This window comes from Trachurus trachurus, assembly GCF_905171665.1.
Source record: "Trachurus trachurus genome assembly, chromosome: 13".
Taxonomy (NCBI): domain Eukaryota; kingdom Metazoa; phylum Chordata; class Actinopteri; order Carangiformes; family Carangidae; genus Trachurus; species Trachurus trachurus.
The window spans coordinates 1,039,648-1,056,011 of record NC_139892.1 but is presented as its reverse complement, the minus strand read 5'-3'; the positions used below and the strand labels follow the sequence as shown (position 1 = coordinate 1,056,011).

General features: G+C 42.5%; 2 protein-coding genes across 2 annotated transcripts in view; one reads left to right on the top strand and one right to left on the bottom strand.

The window, feature by feature from the left end:
- LOC310995736 (NACHT, LRR and PYD domains-containing protein 3-like) overlaps window positions 1–16,364 on the top strand; it is a gene marked incomplete at its 3' end in the record, with an annotated part of 361,364 nt that overhangs the window by 36,460 nt on the left and 308,540 nt on the right.
- Window positions 1,474–2,439, bottom strand: LOC310995670 (trace amine-associated receptor 13c-like; the record flags this gene model as incomplete). The annotated part of the gene is made up of 1 exon (XM_083984788.1): window positions 1,474–2,439. One exon carries the CDS (start codon window positions 2,437–2,439, stop codon window positions 1,474–1,476), a length of 966 nt encoding a protein of 321 aa, XP_083840914.1.

Below are 16,364 nucleotides of genomic sequence, written 5' to 3'. Positions count from 1 at the left end.
AGGGTCCAAAAAGCATTCACTAATGGTTACCTATGGTTAAGTAATGCTTATGAGGCACATATACTAAGGGCCATATAGCTCATGATTAATGCATTAGTTAGCTGTTACTTAATGCTTATCCACTCCAAATAATCACCATTAGTAAATGATTACTAGAAACGTTATTAACGGCTTACTAATATATGAACTAATGTGTTAATTAATGCTGAGTAGTGCATGCATAATAATATCTAATTACATTATTAAACATTTATTAATGCTTAATAATTTATTAATTAACGTTGAGTAGTAAACATTAAGTAACTGCTTACTAACACATTAGCTAATGTGTTACCTAATGCTAAGTAATACATAATAACGGTTGTTCATGCATTATTAAACAGTTAACTAATGCTTAATAATGTACTAACTAACGTTAATTAAGGGACCCTTATTGTAAAGTGTTACCAAATAGTTGTCTGTAATACGGAAAAATCCAATGAACACAAAGTTAAAAAATATACACTATATATTCTGACTTTTTGAATGTTAGTTGGTCATTTTATCTCAAAACTTGCCAAATTCATTCCAGAAATGTATTAGGCTATCTGAGTATTTGCAACATCAGAATTAATGTTTTGATGTAAATTTCAAGCCCAATTAAAAGTATTTATTGAATTGTTGCCAGATACAACTGGTCTGTGGTTCACTGCAGTTTATTATCATTCAGTTCTAGTTATTTTAGTCATGGTCTATTGTCACTGAGATCCAGGCCTCACTAATGATCCACTTAGAATGTTTACTCAGTAATTAAAATTCCTGTTATTGTAAATAGCCAGAGTTCATATTAAAGAAGAATAAACAACATTATTGCATCAGTTGTTCTTGGCCACATGTTTCTCCTTTTAGGGAAGTAGAATCTCTGTTTCATAGGACAGTTTCAGATGACTGGGTTAAACGGTGATGGTGTCAGAGTGGAGTCAGATAATCAAGGCTGTGGTGTCCGTAACAGACCGACACAGCAAGAATTAAACTTGTGGATACTATAGATGTAAAACACTGGAAAAAAGAGCTGTAAACACAGAAATCATGAAGCTGAATCAACATCAGAAGCTTCATGGACAAGGTTTTATCACAGGGCTGTTACTGAGTTTCATCAGGTGATAAATGTGCCTGTGTCATGAACCATAAAGCTTTAGTTCATAATAATGTTTTTATTACACAGTGCGAAATGATGATTAGACCTGATTATTCTGTAATGATATTAATTCAAATGTATCTGGACATCACAATATTTCATCTTTGAGAGTTGGACTATTCACTATGACCAAAAGGCCAATAATGATCATAATAGTACAATATGCAGCACTTATGCTAATGCTACAGAGATCAGTGAAGTAAAAAAAAGAAAGATGTTACACTCATCCTCCAAACATTGATGAAAGATTACCATAGAAAGCAGTTAAAGCTGCTGTCACAGTGACAGTGTTGTTGTCACTGTGTCCGTACATTCACCCTCACAGTTGAAGAATGGGGGTCAAATATTTTCATAGTGATGATGAGATAAAAACATTTTTTAAACCAGGGATAAAAAAAGGCATAAATGACCGGGTTTAAGGTTGAATTGAAGTAACCCAACCAGACAAAGGCTTCAAAGATGGCAACAGGTGTGATGAAGCCAGTGTAGGCATCCATTATAGAGTTTATAAAGAAGGGCATCCAACAGAAGATGAATGCACCCAGCACAATAGCGAGAGTCTTAGCAGCTTTGTGCTCAGACGGTTTAACCAGCCCAGCTCTTCCTCTGTCACTGGAACACAGGCTCATATCTCCGATCTTTCTCACATGCTCTTTAGCCACAAGAAATATTTTAGAGTACAGACAAACCATCACAGTGGAGGGGAAGAAAAAGGCAGCAACGCTGTCCAGGATTCCCCAGAGGGAGTTAAAGAGAAGGTTACAACTGCCAAGGCAGTTTATAGACTCCATATACTCCTCTAACCCTGCTACATTGGCCTTGGAGTAGAGGAGACCATAGGAATAGAGAGCAGCCAGTGCCCAGCTCACACAGACCATAATCCAGGCCACTGACATAGTGATCTTCCTGGAATAATGCAGAGGATTGCATATGGCTTGTTGTCTGTCTACAGCGATGCAGACCAGGTGGAAGATAGATACAGTGGTAAGAAACATATCAAAGCTAGAGTGCAACTCACAGAAGACATCACCATAGAACCAGCAGCCATGAACGGTGCGAATGCTACTGAAGGGCATCACAATAACACCCACCAGAAGATCAGCAAGAGCCAGAGACAAAAGCAGCACATTGGTGGGATTCTGCAGCTGCTTAAAATGACCAATGGACACAATGACAACACAGTTCCCTACAACAGTGACCAGTATACCTGCAGCAAACAGCAGGTAGAGGACGGTCCTGGTCCCCACACTGAACTGAGCCATAACACATGAGGCATTAGAGCCTGGAAAACACAACTGGTCCTGAGACAAGTCACTCATCATGAAGCCAACAACAGACAGAACCACAGCAGAGAGCGAAAGATGTCACAACTGTAACAGAGGTCTGTGCTGAGGGAGAGACACATACTGGAGATCTGGGTCTCAGAAGAAAAGACACAGCAGAGACGCCACCTCCAAGTATAACTCACTTTACCGTCCAATCAGAAGTGCTTCAGACTCTGAGGGGGAAGTTTGCTCCTCACTGACGTCACTGATGAACATTCACTGCTGTTTCAGGTTACATTAGAGTTTATGTAACAACAAATTGTTTCAAACCTTGTCATAATTCCTTTATGAAATTCATTTCCTACAGACCAACCCTGACCACAAAAATCAGTTTAGTACCAGACTCTCGTCTTGTTTTGCAACTGATTCAAGCTTCAACACATAAACCATGTAGACTACTTGAGCAAAGATGGGTAATATCTGCAGTCTTGTCAGACAAAGCATTCACCAAACTATCAGACGAAAGAACCCTCGAAGTAACAGTTGGAGTGTTATGGAGGAGCTCATACCTGTGCTTCACTCATTGAGATGTGCTTCTCCTGCATTGTGTGGAAAATCCGGAGTCTCCATCTCCATGGTGTACCCGGTTACAGCAAGTCTTCTATCTATCAAAACACCCAAAAGAAACTGAGTCACCCCAAGTGACCCAAAGTTAGGACTTCTTGTAAACAGACTGCACTCCTGCACTTCTTCCTGAGCATGTCAATGTAACTTTGTCTTTAAAATATGGAATAGGTTATAGTCCTGAACTATCACTCGGATTAGTCTTTATGAAGACGAGTGTGTTCATGTCAGCATTGCTGTCTCTCAGGTTTAAAAACATGTTCAAAATCAGTATTATTATGGCTTGAGGTCAGTGCACATTTTTCCCTGATGTGTTTGTTGTAATTACATTACTGACTGAAATGATTAACTCGCACAAGCACCTTTTGAGCTGTAGTTACTGATCCGTTGCAATGTGAGGAACACAGTACAATATGTTTTCAGCTGAAGGATTTTGGTAACTTTTGTTAGGCTTTTAGTGTCAGGCCTATGTTGCAAAACATACTGAGTTGTAGTATGTCAGGCTGATTCCCAATCCTGTGGAAGAGAAATAATCTCCACAATTAATTATATCCTATGTTTCATGATTTTAAGGGCCTTCATGGGCTTCTTGATTAAATTGTTATGTATCTTGTTTAAAGCAGAAGTAAGCAGAATGTTTGTGTTAATATAAGTCTTAAATAGTTCTATCTTCCAACGACAATCACTTACATAGAGTGTTTGGTCTGAAACATGGGTCTGTCAGTCACTCTGCTCTGCTGTAAGCCGAGGAGAAAACTTTCCTTGTATCCTACAACCTTTATCCAATGAGGAGAAAGAACGGCATAAAGGGGCGGTCCTCTCTGTGTGTGCAGCCAAGGGATGCGTGTGAATGTGGTGACGTAGGGATGAGGGCGGGGACTGCTAACTCCATCTGCTGACAGGAAGTTAGCCAAAACGACTGGATTGCTTACTTCTGCTTTAACTCATTGAGTGCCGCGCTCCTTTCCAAAGTTTTAGTCAAGTGTACCGGCAATTTAGACCATTTTTGACTTTTTATGTAGAGCCACAGTGTATTCTATATTATTGCCACCAACACATACTGTGGCTCAATTGAAAGGTTTACCTTAATGCTTCAAGTGGCCACAAACCGTTTGTTTCTACGTGCCTCTGTTCCTGAGAAAAGTCAAGCTAAACATGGCTGGGTTTCACCAAAATCCCTCCTTTTTTTCTAGAAAAGGAGATACAGCGTCTTTTATGAAAGGTGCTCTGTTTGTGTCTGTCGCTCTTCTCACACTCGCATTTCTGGATCAAAGGGCTCGTATAAGATAAATATATACAACAGTTGTTGTTCTATTCACAAAACCACCAGCGGGGGCGGGGGGGGCGCCACTAAACAACAATAACACAGACGCACCGTGCCGTGTCACAGCTTCTCCCCGCGGAGCGTGAGGGTCAGTCGGCCACCGCGGCTCGGGAAGACCGGTCCCGCCGGTGGTCGCGGTCCTTCTGTGGTTCGGGTCGGTGATGCCGGTCTGCTTTGGTCCAGAGACCATCAGATTTTACCGCGGGAGGACTTTGGGGAGGACACGGTGTTGCTCCAGCTGAAGACCGGGCGGACTGTCGGCTGAGAGCTTCCTGTTTCTGCTCCGAGCAGCTCGAGCAGCTGGAGCAGCAGCGCGGGTGAGAGCAGAGCAGCTGCGCTGCATCTGCATGCAGAACTCGTTTGCAGAAGCCGAGTTATGATAAAAACTTCCAGATCATGAGCTGTCATGTGACTTTGATCGTCATCTATTTCAGTTCTCCTCGTCGTAGAGTCCCCAAATTTACATATAATGTGTATTAAAGTGTCTATTTTCATAATTTAAAAAAAAAGCAAAAAACGTAAAATTACGTTTTCGGCACTCAACGCATGGGAACGAAAAACGAGAAATTACGTGGTTGGCACTCAATGAGTTAACATTTGTTTTACACTTGTATTGACATTCTTCTTTTAACTTTTGTGTGTGTGCATATCTATTTATTTTGAATATATTTTTTTTATTAATTCTTGTGTTGTGAGCTTGGTTTTTGCACTTCACTGCACAGTTGTGGTTTTTTTTAGTACATTTTAGGGCTTTTTTACCTTTAATAGACACTACAGTCGAGAGAGATACTATCTATCTATCTATCTATCTATCTATCTATCTATCTATCTATCTATCTATCTATCTATCTATCTATCTATCTATCTATCTATCTGATCTAATGCCCGGTGTACACCACAAGTTTGAGCTCATGCAAACATGATGTACCATGCGTCGTCCTGGAAACCTGACGGTCTGATTTTTGCATCTGTGAAAACAGCATGAAAGTTAATTAATAATTCAACAATAATTGTGGTGTTTAAAGGGATACTTCACCCAAAAATGATAATTCACCAATTTTCTACTCAACGTCATGGGTTTGGAGAACTTTCGGAGTCATCAAAATGCATCCGGCTGGCAACGGGTTCACTTTTGAATGGTCCAAAACACACACTATGAAACATTCAGATACCTCCATACTGCTTGTCCGTACTGACTAGGACTGTCAATGAATATTTGAAATTCGAATGCATATTCGAATTATAGTGATAAAAATGAAATTCGAATATTAACTCTTTGACTGCCAGCCATTCTCACAGCAGCTTCCTCCAGTTTGCCAGGCATTTTCACGCTTTTTGACTGATTTCCGTAGACCCACCATATATTGTACTGTTACGACACATTCAACCCATCACAGGAAAGATGAGGGTCTCTAGTTTCCAGCAAAAAAAACCAGTTTGTTTCTATCTTGTTCCAGTCTTGTGAAATTGGCGGTTGAATATAGGTTAGTTTAGCCCAAAATGCCATTTTGGCACCAAAATCTTGAGAAAGAGGTTTTTGTGTTGGCTGTCATTTTCAGGTGGACCAGTACAATTGGCTCCATTATATTTTGCTTTAGTGACGTCTCAACATCTGTCCGTCCGCTCCTCCTCCACACTAGATCGCGGGATTTTCAAGCTGCTATCTGAGTGATTTCTCGCAAAATCTGGCGACTTTCCAAACGCTCTTGACGACTAACAGCGAGCGATCAACGGGGATGTTGTTACTAACGTGTGTGCTTTGTATCACGGAGCTGCACGGAGCTTCAACGAGCTTCCGAGCCGCCATGAGCCCCGCCGCCGCCCCCTAAGCTCTCACCGGCGGCCAGAGTGTCACGGAGCGGCGCCGCTGCAGTCAGACACCCGCCCCGCTCCGTGAGGGGGGATAAATACACTATATTTTTTATATCTCTCAATCCAAATGTGTTTTTCTGCACTTTATTTTGATGATACAAGTCTGATCTTCACAGAGGAGTAGGGCAAGACATTCAGCATGGCGTTGCAATTAAAAAAACGCTAAGACGAGTTATCTTGTCTTTGGCAGTCTACGCTTGGATTCGCTAAGACGAGATAACTCGTCTTTGGTAGTGAAAGAGTTCAAATATGATATTCGAATATTAATAATTTATTTTTAAATTATCTTCACGCGCACAACCACAACAACAGCAACTACAACTTCCTCCTACATATGCACGGTTGTCGGTGTGACGTGCAGGACGACTCCTCAGTCCATGAGTTTCATGTCTCAGACCGGATCATGTCAATCCAGCTGCAGAAATATCTGGGGGACGGGAGTGCCGCGGTAACCGTAGTAACTCACACAGACACACACACCTGTCTGTGTGGACACGTCTGGAGAGAAGCAGCTTCTCTGTTTTCCCAAACTACCGAGTGACAGCGTTAATCGCGCATTAAAAAAATAGTGCCGTTCATTGAGAGCTATGATGATCCTCTACACTTCATCGCGACTGTACTTGATCCGCGTTACAGCTTGGTCGCACTGGACGCGGAACCGAAGCGCAGCGCCCTGGAGCGGAGGCAGTTTCAGACAGGCGCACATGTTAACCGGTCTGCCTGGTCGCACATCTCGCGCTGTGGAGCGCAGTGCGCGCGCCTGCAGCGCTTCAGATCGGTTCATTTCTATTTTTCATGCGCCATCTGTCAAGCTGGATAGACCAGATCGTACCAGACAGGAAGTCGGGCACAGAAAAGGCGAGAGAATCCGGTCAATTTTCAAAATAAAATAATTTAATGATGATTAACTAAGTTGTTGCTTGTCCATCTATTTGACCGTTGCGTCTGCACATCATCAGATCATGTAAATCCAGCTGCAGAAATATCCGGGGTACGGGAGCGTCACGCTAACCGTAGTAACTCACACAGACACAGACACACACACACACACACACACACACACACACACACACACACACACACACACACACACACACACACACACACACACACACACACACACACACACACACACACATAGCCTACCTGTGGTCACGTTTGGAGAGAAGCAGCTTCTCTGTTTCCCCAAACTACGGAGCGGCCCGAGGTTAGCGCATTAATCGCGCATTAAAATAAAATAGTGCCGTTAAAAGCATTTAGCATTAAAGGTTCATGAGGCAAGATTTGTGAAGAAAAAAAACAGTCATGTGAGCAGCGAGTAGAGAAATAACGTCACTTTCTTAAATTTTAATATTTTTTCATGCGAGAAAGTGACAGTTTAGATTCCCAATCTGTTGTCAGTTTATCCAAATAACATCTGTAAGTAGATTTGCTCCGACATTTTTCGGAGGAGTGCAGAGCCACACACGAGCGGCAGCAGCGGCTCGTCACAGAGGCTGCAGCCCGGGGGCTGAGCTCATCGGCCGGGCAGCCTCTGTCCTCTGTCCTCCTCCCAGGGAAGAAAATTACCTGATGCCTGGGCGGTCAACCTCCGGGTGTCGCGGTAAATTGAGCACTGTACAATGAGCGCGGCATGGCGCATTTACTGTTTATTAACAGCCAAGCGCGACGTATGTGTGTGTGTGTGTCGTGAGTAGGGTTGGGCATCGTTTAGATTTTAGCGATTCCGATTCCGGTTCTAAACGATTCTCGATTCCGATTCTTTGAGGTGCAGGTCAACAGGTCACAACTTATTTCACAGGATATTTTTTTATTTGACAAACTCTTCACACAGGCATCAAATGTGTTGAGGGTTTGTTCATGCTCCGTCAAAATTCTGGGTTATTTGGGGTCATTTTGTCTGCTGTTTTTTCTCTTCTACACAGGTAAACTGACATTTTTATTACTTTCATAAATTAATATGTACATATTGTGGAGAACTGGCCCTTTAATGACGTATGTCATGGAATGGTTTCAGTTGTAGTTGGAAGTCAGAATTTCAAAAATGGCGGCAGCTTCCGTCAATTTTACAGTTTACTTCATTTCTGTCGTAACTGCCTCACATTACTGTTTACTTCTTATCCCTGACATTTTCCTATGATGTTTGAATGAGTAAAAACCTCCGAGTGTTGTTATCAAACTGTAACAGATTGTTTACAGCGGCTAATGGAAGCTAGCAGGGGCAAATGGAGGCTAGCAACCGCTAATGGTGGCTAACAGAGACTAGCAGCAGCTAACACAGTCTGGCAGTGGCTAACGGAGGCTAGCAGCGACTAACGGAGGCTAGCAGGGACAAACAGAGGCTAGCAGCTGCTAACGGAGGCTAGCAGTGGCTAACGGAGAGTAGCAGCGGCTAACCGAGGCTAGCAGTGGCTAACGGAGACAAGCAGCGACTAACGGAGGCTAGCAGGGACAAACAGAGGCTAGCAGCTACTAATGGAGGCTAACCGAGGCTAGCAGTGGCTAACAGAGACTGGGTCCATGCCTATGTTCCCACAGCCCTATCTTTCTCAAAATTAGGCCCTATGTTCCCACTGGACTCTCTCTACCTATCTGGACTCTATCTGGCCTGTCTACCCTCTACCGGGTCTTTTTTACTAAACTTAACCAACTCTTTTCTTCATTGCCTAAACCCAACCAATGGTGGGACCAAAGGGTTGTGGCAACATAGGGCCTAATTTTCAGTGACAACAAAAGTTAGAAATGTGGGGCTAGCAGCGACTAACGGAGACCAGCAGCGACCAACGGAGGCTAACTGCGGCAAACAGAAAAAAAGTCTATCCGAGTAAAAAACAAAACAAAACAAAACTGCGGCAAACAGAGACTAGCAGCGGCTAACGGAGGCTAGCAGTGGTTAACGGAGACTAGCTGTGACTAACGGAGGCTAGCTGGGGCAAATAGAGGCTAAACACGGCTAACGGAGGCTAGCCAGGGCTAACCACGACAAACGGAGGTTAGCAGCGGCTAACTGCGGCAAACGGAGGCTAACCGTGGCGAACGGAGACTAGCAGCGGCTAACGGAAGCTAACGGCAGCAAACAAGGGCTAACTGCGGCTAACAGCTTGTTACATGTTTTGCACTGTTGTATCACTTTTTAAAAACCTTAAACTGTTAGCAGATCTAACACAAACAAAAAAAACGTTGGATTTTCATTTTATATTATTATTATATTTTTTTTTTTTTTTTTTTTTTTTTTACATTATATGATTTTATATCATCTGTAGCCTAATGATAATGTACAACTGCCTATTTGCTTAGTATCAGAGGTTTATGTGAATTTTGTTTATATTCCCAGACAGCAGGGGACGTTCAGTGAGTCGTTGAACCCAGGCGCGGCGTTATGGGTGGGCCTGGGCCCACCCACTTGTACAACTGGCCCATCCAAAATGACAGGGTGAACATAACTTTAGTTAATCTAAGGTTTAATTATTTATTTAGTTTTATTTCAGATAACTTAACCACAGGTTTAAATCTGTCAGCATTTGGTGATTTTCATAGTCTAATAAACGCAACTCATCTGAGTTCACCTCCGGTCAGGCAGCGGCCGTAGAAACCACTCGCCGTCTCGTATTTCAGAGGAGAGGCACAGAGCCTGCCTCTTCTGGTGTGTGTGTGTGTGTGTGTGTGTGTGTGTGTGGCTGTTTACGCATGCGCAGTTTGTCCGCCAAGGGAGGCAGAGGCTACGCTGCCTCATTGCGTAACTCTACTGAGTGTGAGGCGGCACGTACATTCACGTTGCTTTCGTGAATTGTAAACAAACAGACGCCCCCTCGGTTTTAGCGTCCAGCAGTTTAGCAGCTAATTCAACAGCAGTGATGGATAACTGTACCGGAGAGGCTCAACATGAGCTTCATTTGAGGAATAAACAGCAGCTTTTACCTGACGGGAGACCGACGCCTGAGCTACGGTAGCTAACAGCTAGCAGGTTTTACCTACTTTTTCTTCTCTCCCTCCCTCCCTCCCTCCCTCCCTTTCTTATGATACACGCACACACACACGGCCCAGGTTGTCTGTCATATCTGTTGTAAACCTTGTAATAACAGCTTGTTGAGTACAGTTAACGGTTTGAGTGTGGATTATTAATTAAAGGTACAGTATGTATGTAAGAAATCTAAAGCAACTGGCTGTAAAATCGTCCTAATATGTAACAGAGACTCAGGAATAATGTTCATATAACATACTGAACTCACCAACAACAATCCTACAGCCAAGATATTCGCATTAAAAAAATTTTTTTGCGGACCGCAGATCATGTTTTTGTTTTGAATTTCTATGGTTGGCATGTGTCGCCACCCAGCGCTCTCACCCTGTCACAGCGTCTGTGGCATTTCAGCCTCCGGGTTGCCAGTTAGCTTCCACTGAGCTGCAAATACGGCTGGGAGATAAAACGAGATCATGAAAAAAAAGATTGTGTTCTATTATCGGTTATTGGTCATATTTGCTTGATATCACACGGTAGAAGCGGCTTGTCGCTCTGTCGTTTAATAGGCTACACAGCTTGCTGTTGTGAGCATGTAGCCTAGTTAGTTTGAGCTGCTGCTAACGCTAAAGCTAAAGGGAAGAATTACAAAGTGAAAGTTAGAAAAGAGGGAGGAAATGTGGCGAAATGGAGCCGATGGTAAATGAAGTGATTGTGAACGTGTGGAGCGGTTCATGAGAGGAGTCTGTCCCGGTCAGGTCGCCTGTCTCCAGTCCTCATGTTTTATGATCCGACGTCAGAAAGTGGAGGAGAACCGGAGCGGCTCGCGTCGCTTATTCTGCGGTAAGACGTCTCATATGTTGGCTCATCTACGGCGTGATTAACACACACTACGGCTCCGGTAGATGCGGGGTTACAGTGCGTGTGTCTGTGTGTGCGTGTGTGTCAGCGCTGCACACAGAGACACAGCGTCGGAGCGGTGAATGTAACCAGTGTTGCCAACTCCTCAGTAAGCAAAGTCGCTATTGGCTGTTGTAAAAGTCGCTAAAAGTCTAAAGGCTAAATGACGTCGTTATCTCAGGGGGGGGGTTGCCGGTTGTCGCCGGTTGTCGGCGGCAGCGGCCAGCGGCGCTCTTTATGTCTGTGGCGTGGAGCAGTGCGTCTCTGAATGCAGCGGAGGCAGCTCCGTGACACTACTGTGACAGCAGAAACAGCTGTGATAACGTGATTTCAGGTCCAGAAACGTTTGTAATATCACGGGAAAAAGTCGCTAGATTTGTCGCTAGTCGCTTTTGACAAAAAAAGTCACCAAGAGGGGTTGGAAAGTCGCCAGATTTAGCGACAAAGTCGCCAAGTTGGCAACACTGAATGTAACAATAACTTGCAGATCACCTGAGTGACGTGAACTCCGCTCGTAGTTACTGTGAGTCAGAGCAATAAAACAGTGAGGTTGTTGATGAATATTTAGCTTTTTACTCTGCTTTGAGACTTTGAGACTGACTGAGTGAGCAGAGCGGAGGTTAGCGCGTCGCTGTCTGGCAACCTGGAGTCTGGTGGGTAGGGGAGGGGGGACAACGCGCTGCTGTGTTTTGAATTTGACTGCAGCAACAATTTTGGCCACATTCTTACATATCGTACCTTTAATTAATTATTAATTAATTTAGGTTTTGTTGTGTAATGTGAGTGGTGGTCATCACGTCCTGATGAGTTGGGTTTTAATAACAGCTGACAACGTAACTGTGTAGATGGCGTGGATTGTGATGAGAAGGTGTTGCATATATTTTAAGACTTATCTGTGCAAACCATTGTGCAAAACCTGTTTGTTGTGACTTTTTGCGTGATAAGATGATTTGCCGAATTCTTCTTCCATTCCTGCAGCCTTTTGTCTCAATGTTAATGATGGCAAAATGTTGAGATATTTTATTACTTTATGGAAATAAATGTCTGTGAGTTAAAAAATAAGTGGGCTACGCATTTCTGATTTGATTTGGCTTTTTGTGTATTTGGTTAAACAGGAGAGAGACAGTGGGAGCGAGAGAGAGAGAGAGAGAGAGAGAGGTCCGCTGGGTGAGCTAGATTAACTTTTAACTGGAGAGAGAGCGGCGCACCGCGCTGTCAAAGCTCGTCTCAGCCATAGGGCTCAGCAGATGTGTGCTTTCAAGGCAATTTAGACACGAACGAGTCATTCAGGAATAATTTCCAACTCTATGTATGTTAGTGTTATTTTTTCCTAAGTAGTGGCCCATCCAAAATTACTGTGGCCCGTCCAAAATTGAAATCCTGGCGCCGCGCCTGGTTGAACCACAGAGGTCAGACATGTTGTTTTTCTTTCCTGTCTACATGTGATGAAGACAAGTTTGATTAAGTACCTTATTTTTCAAGCAATCTTTGTTTCAAGAAACGGTGTCACAATTGAGAACCCACAACGAAAATAGTAGGCCTACATCATCAACTTTACAGCTAGCTAGGCTAGGTTACAGTTTTTCAGCTGTAGCCTAGCCTGCTACACAGCTAATCTCCGGTGACGTTATTCCGATCGGGTTTTGGCGGCAGATTTAAAGAATCAAAAACAAAAAAACATGGCGGAGGTTACTCACGCACTCTCTCACAGAGGAACAGACCGTCCGTTGTTCAGTTTGTCCGTTTACCCCTTTACCCGAGAAGCTGCTCCCGGCCTCACCAACAACCTAAGTCCGCTGCTTCGTCCACCGAACCGGACTGAACCGGACTGGACCGAACCGGAAACACAGCTCAAAGATCCTCAACAAAACATGAGGTAGTCTCGACTTTATTTTGTGGGGATGAATAACTCTGTGAACTGAGAGAGGACTGAGGTGATGTTGTTATTAAAAAGCCAATCCCAATCCCAATAACTAATATTAAAAAGCCCTTAACTAATTAATATATTATCGTCTCCTCAGTTCCTCCTGGTGTCACCATTAACACCTGTAGGCTAACATGGAGGAACTGACAGTCTGTGTGTTACAGACAGACAGACAGACAGATTTTTATTCGATATTGATCTATTTGTAATGTCTTTTTTTTTATTAGTTTTTATGACAAAAAACAAAACAAAACAACAGCACAGCACAGTATAGTATAGTAGGCTACAAAAGAAACATTACAGCAGGGTTGCCAACTCTCACGCATTGGCCGTGACAGTCACGCATTCAGCCTCAATCTCACGCTCTCACGCTCAAGTGAGAAATCTCACGCCAAATCTGACTTATTTTTTTTGTTGTTAATTTTTCCACTCATCATGTACTCATTTCCGAATGACTATAAACCAGCTCTGGTTTTAGCCTACATCGACTCTAAACCACTCCAGTGTAATGTGTTATTTACAATTTTCTCTGATTGTTGATTGATTCGCTGAAAACATTTACCGTCATTACGTCAGTGACGTCCGCCTGCTGCTTCGGTGTTGGTCAGACAGCGCAGCACTGACGTGCAGCCCTGAAGTCCTGCTGCAGCATCAAGCTGGAGCTCTAAGCTGACCCGCGGGTGTTAAAGCCCGGACCCGACCTGGTCCGAATCTACGGTGGCCAAAAAAAAAAAAAAAAAAAAGAGAGCGAGAGCGAGGCACGACCTGACCGAGTTATGTTTTCGGACCGGATGCGGCTCGAACTGACGCCTGCGGTCGGGCTGGTTGGGCCGGTCCGGTCCGCTGAGAACTAAAATCAAAACCCATGGAGGTCCATGCAGACTGGGTAGCCCAAAGTACAGCCAGGCAGCTCAGTCCAGATAGCAGAGGAGAGAGAGACAGCACAGCAACAGGTGTGTGTGTGCGTGTGTGTGTGCGTGTGCACGTGTGTCATACCTGCAAACTTAGATTTTATTATTATTAGGCTATTAGTCCAGGCAAAATAGCGTTTTACGACAGACTAATTGTCACAGAAGGTTTTTCACCATACATCATTTCTATGAGGTGTCTAGAACAACATACTATGTCTATGGTCTATGGTGCTGACTACAATACACCCCAATGGGGCTATTTTTTCCCTTTACTCCTATCACAATGAAACTTTATACAATGAAAGTATCCATGAAATGTAACATTTTTTGTATTACAAGTTTCTTTGAAAATTAATTTGAATATGCAAATGAGCCTTACACTAATCAAATATGCCCAAAATACACCCGAATAGGCTTCTTTTTTTCCTTTACTCCTACCACAATGAAACTTTACACAATGAAAGTAGACATTAAAAGTAACATTTTTTGTATTACAAGTTTCTTGGAAAATGAATTTGAATATGCAAATGAGCAATACACTAATGGAATATGCCCAAAATACACCCGAATAGGCTTATTTTCTTCCTTTACTCCTACCACAATCACACTTCACACAATAAAAGTATACATGAAAAGTAACATTTCTGTATTTCAAGTTTCTTGGAAAATTAATTTTAAATATGTAAATGAGCTCAACACTAATTGACTTATGGTCAAGAAGCCATAAAGCCACAAGCAGCAACAGGGGCCAAATAACACATTCATGTCCATTCAATAAGTTAACCTATGCACTGAGTGCTGTCACTTGCCACACTTGACTTATGCATACACACATGTCACTTGCCACACTTAAAAGACCTATATTGACCTTAAGAATTAATTGCACAGTCTTGTCTCCAGTTGCTTTCTAAATTATTTTTTTTTTTATTAGCGAACAAGCCTTACCTAACGACTTTCCTCCCAGTTTGCAGAGAACATCAGAAGAAAGTCAGAATTCATCAAAGTCGTTTCAACGACTGTGTGTCATGTTATATTAAATATGCTGTTATGTTCAACAACATATGAGCGGGACTAAGAACTAAGTTATTTGGCCCCTGTTTTTGCTGCTTGCGGCTTTATGGCTTCTTGACCATAAGTCAATTAGTGTTGAGCTCATTTACATATTTAAAATTAATTTTCCAAGAAACTTGAAATACAGAAATGTTACTTTTCATGTATACTTTTATTGTGTGAAGTGTGATTGTGGTAGGAGTAAAGGAAGAAAATAAGCCTATTCGGGTGTATTTTGGGCATATGCCATTAGTGTATTGCTCATTTGCATATTCAAATTAATTTTCCAAGAAACTTGTAATACAAAAAAATGTTACTTTTAATGTCTACTTTCATTGTGTAAAGTCTCATTGTGGTAGGAGTAAAGGAAAAAAAGAAGCCTATTCGGGTGTATTTTGGGCATATTTGATTTGTGATAGGCTCATTTGCATATTCAAATTAATTTTCAAAGAAACTTGTAATACAAAAAATGTTACATTTCATGGATACTTTCGTCATGTAAAGTTTCATTGTGATAGGAGTAAAGGAAAAAAATAGCCCCATTGAAGTGTATTGTTGTCGGCACCATAGACTTTATACAGTAAATAATGATGCAAATTAAACATATTTCCCCAACTAGGATTTCTTAGGACTTTTAGTATGTTGTTCTAGACACCTCATAGAAATGATGTATGGTGAAAAACCTTCTGTGACAATTAGTTCTATTTTGGGGTCCAAAATGAGCTAAATTATATTATTATTTGTATATTATTATAGTAGACATTTCAGGGCCTGACTTATAGCCTATCATCAGGCTGTAATAGACTCATAGAAGGCTGAAAATCACAGGACATGTCTGTTCTGTTCTTTCATATATTAACATCTGACAGTATACAGCCTACATCAAGATAGAGATGAGAATAGGGCAGAAGTGGTGGAACAGTAAAGTGTGGCCTGAAAGAGGCTGATGGTGAAGCAGAGGAAACGGGGCCTTGAAAGGCTGGTCCAGTCCAGGCCAAAAAACCACAGCTCCCCACTAGACAAGTTTTATACAATGATAGGAACCACAGATCTGCTTTTTCCCTTATTTTCTTCTCAGAGTACACCAGAATGCTTAATTTACATGTTAAAATCACAATTTTTTTCTGGGGGGTGCCCCCAGACCCCCCTAGAGGGGTTTAATCTGCCACTAACCACTTATTCCAACCCTACTCAGTTTGCAGGTATGGTGTGTGCGTATTTGTGTGTTATAGAAAGAGAAAAACTACATTAAACATTACTACTATTATCATTATTATTATGGACAGCTACACCCCCCACCCCTGCGCGCGCCGCCAACAGAATCTCACTCCAGCCCAGGACCAAAAGTTGGCAACCCTG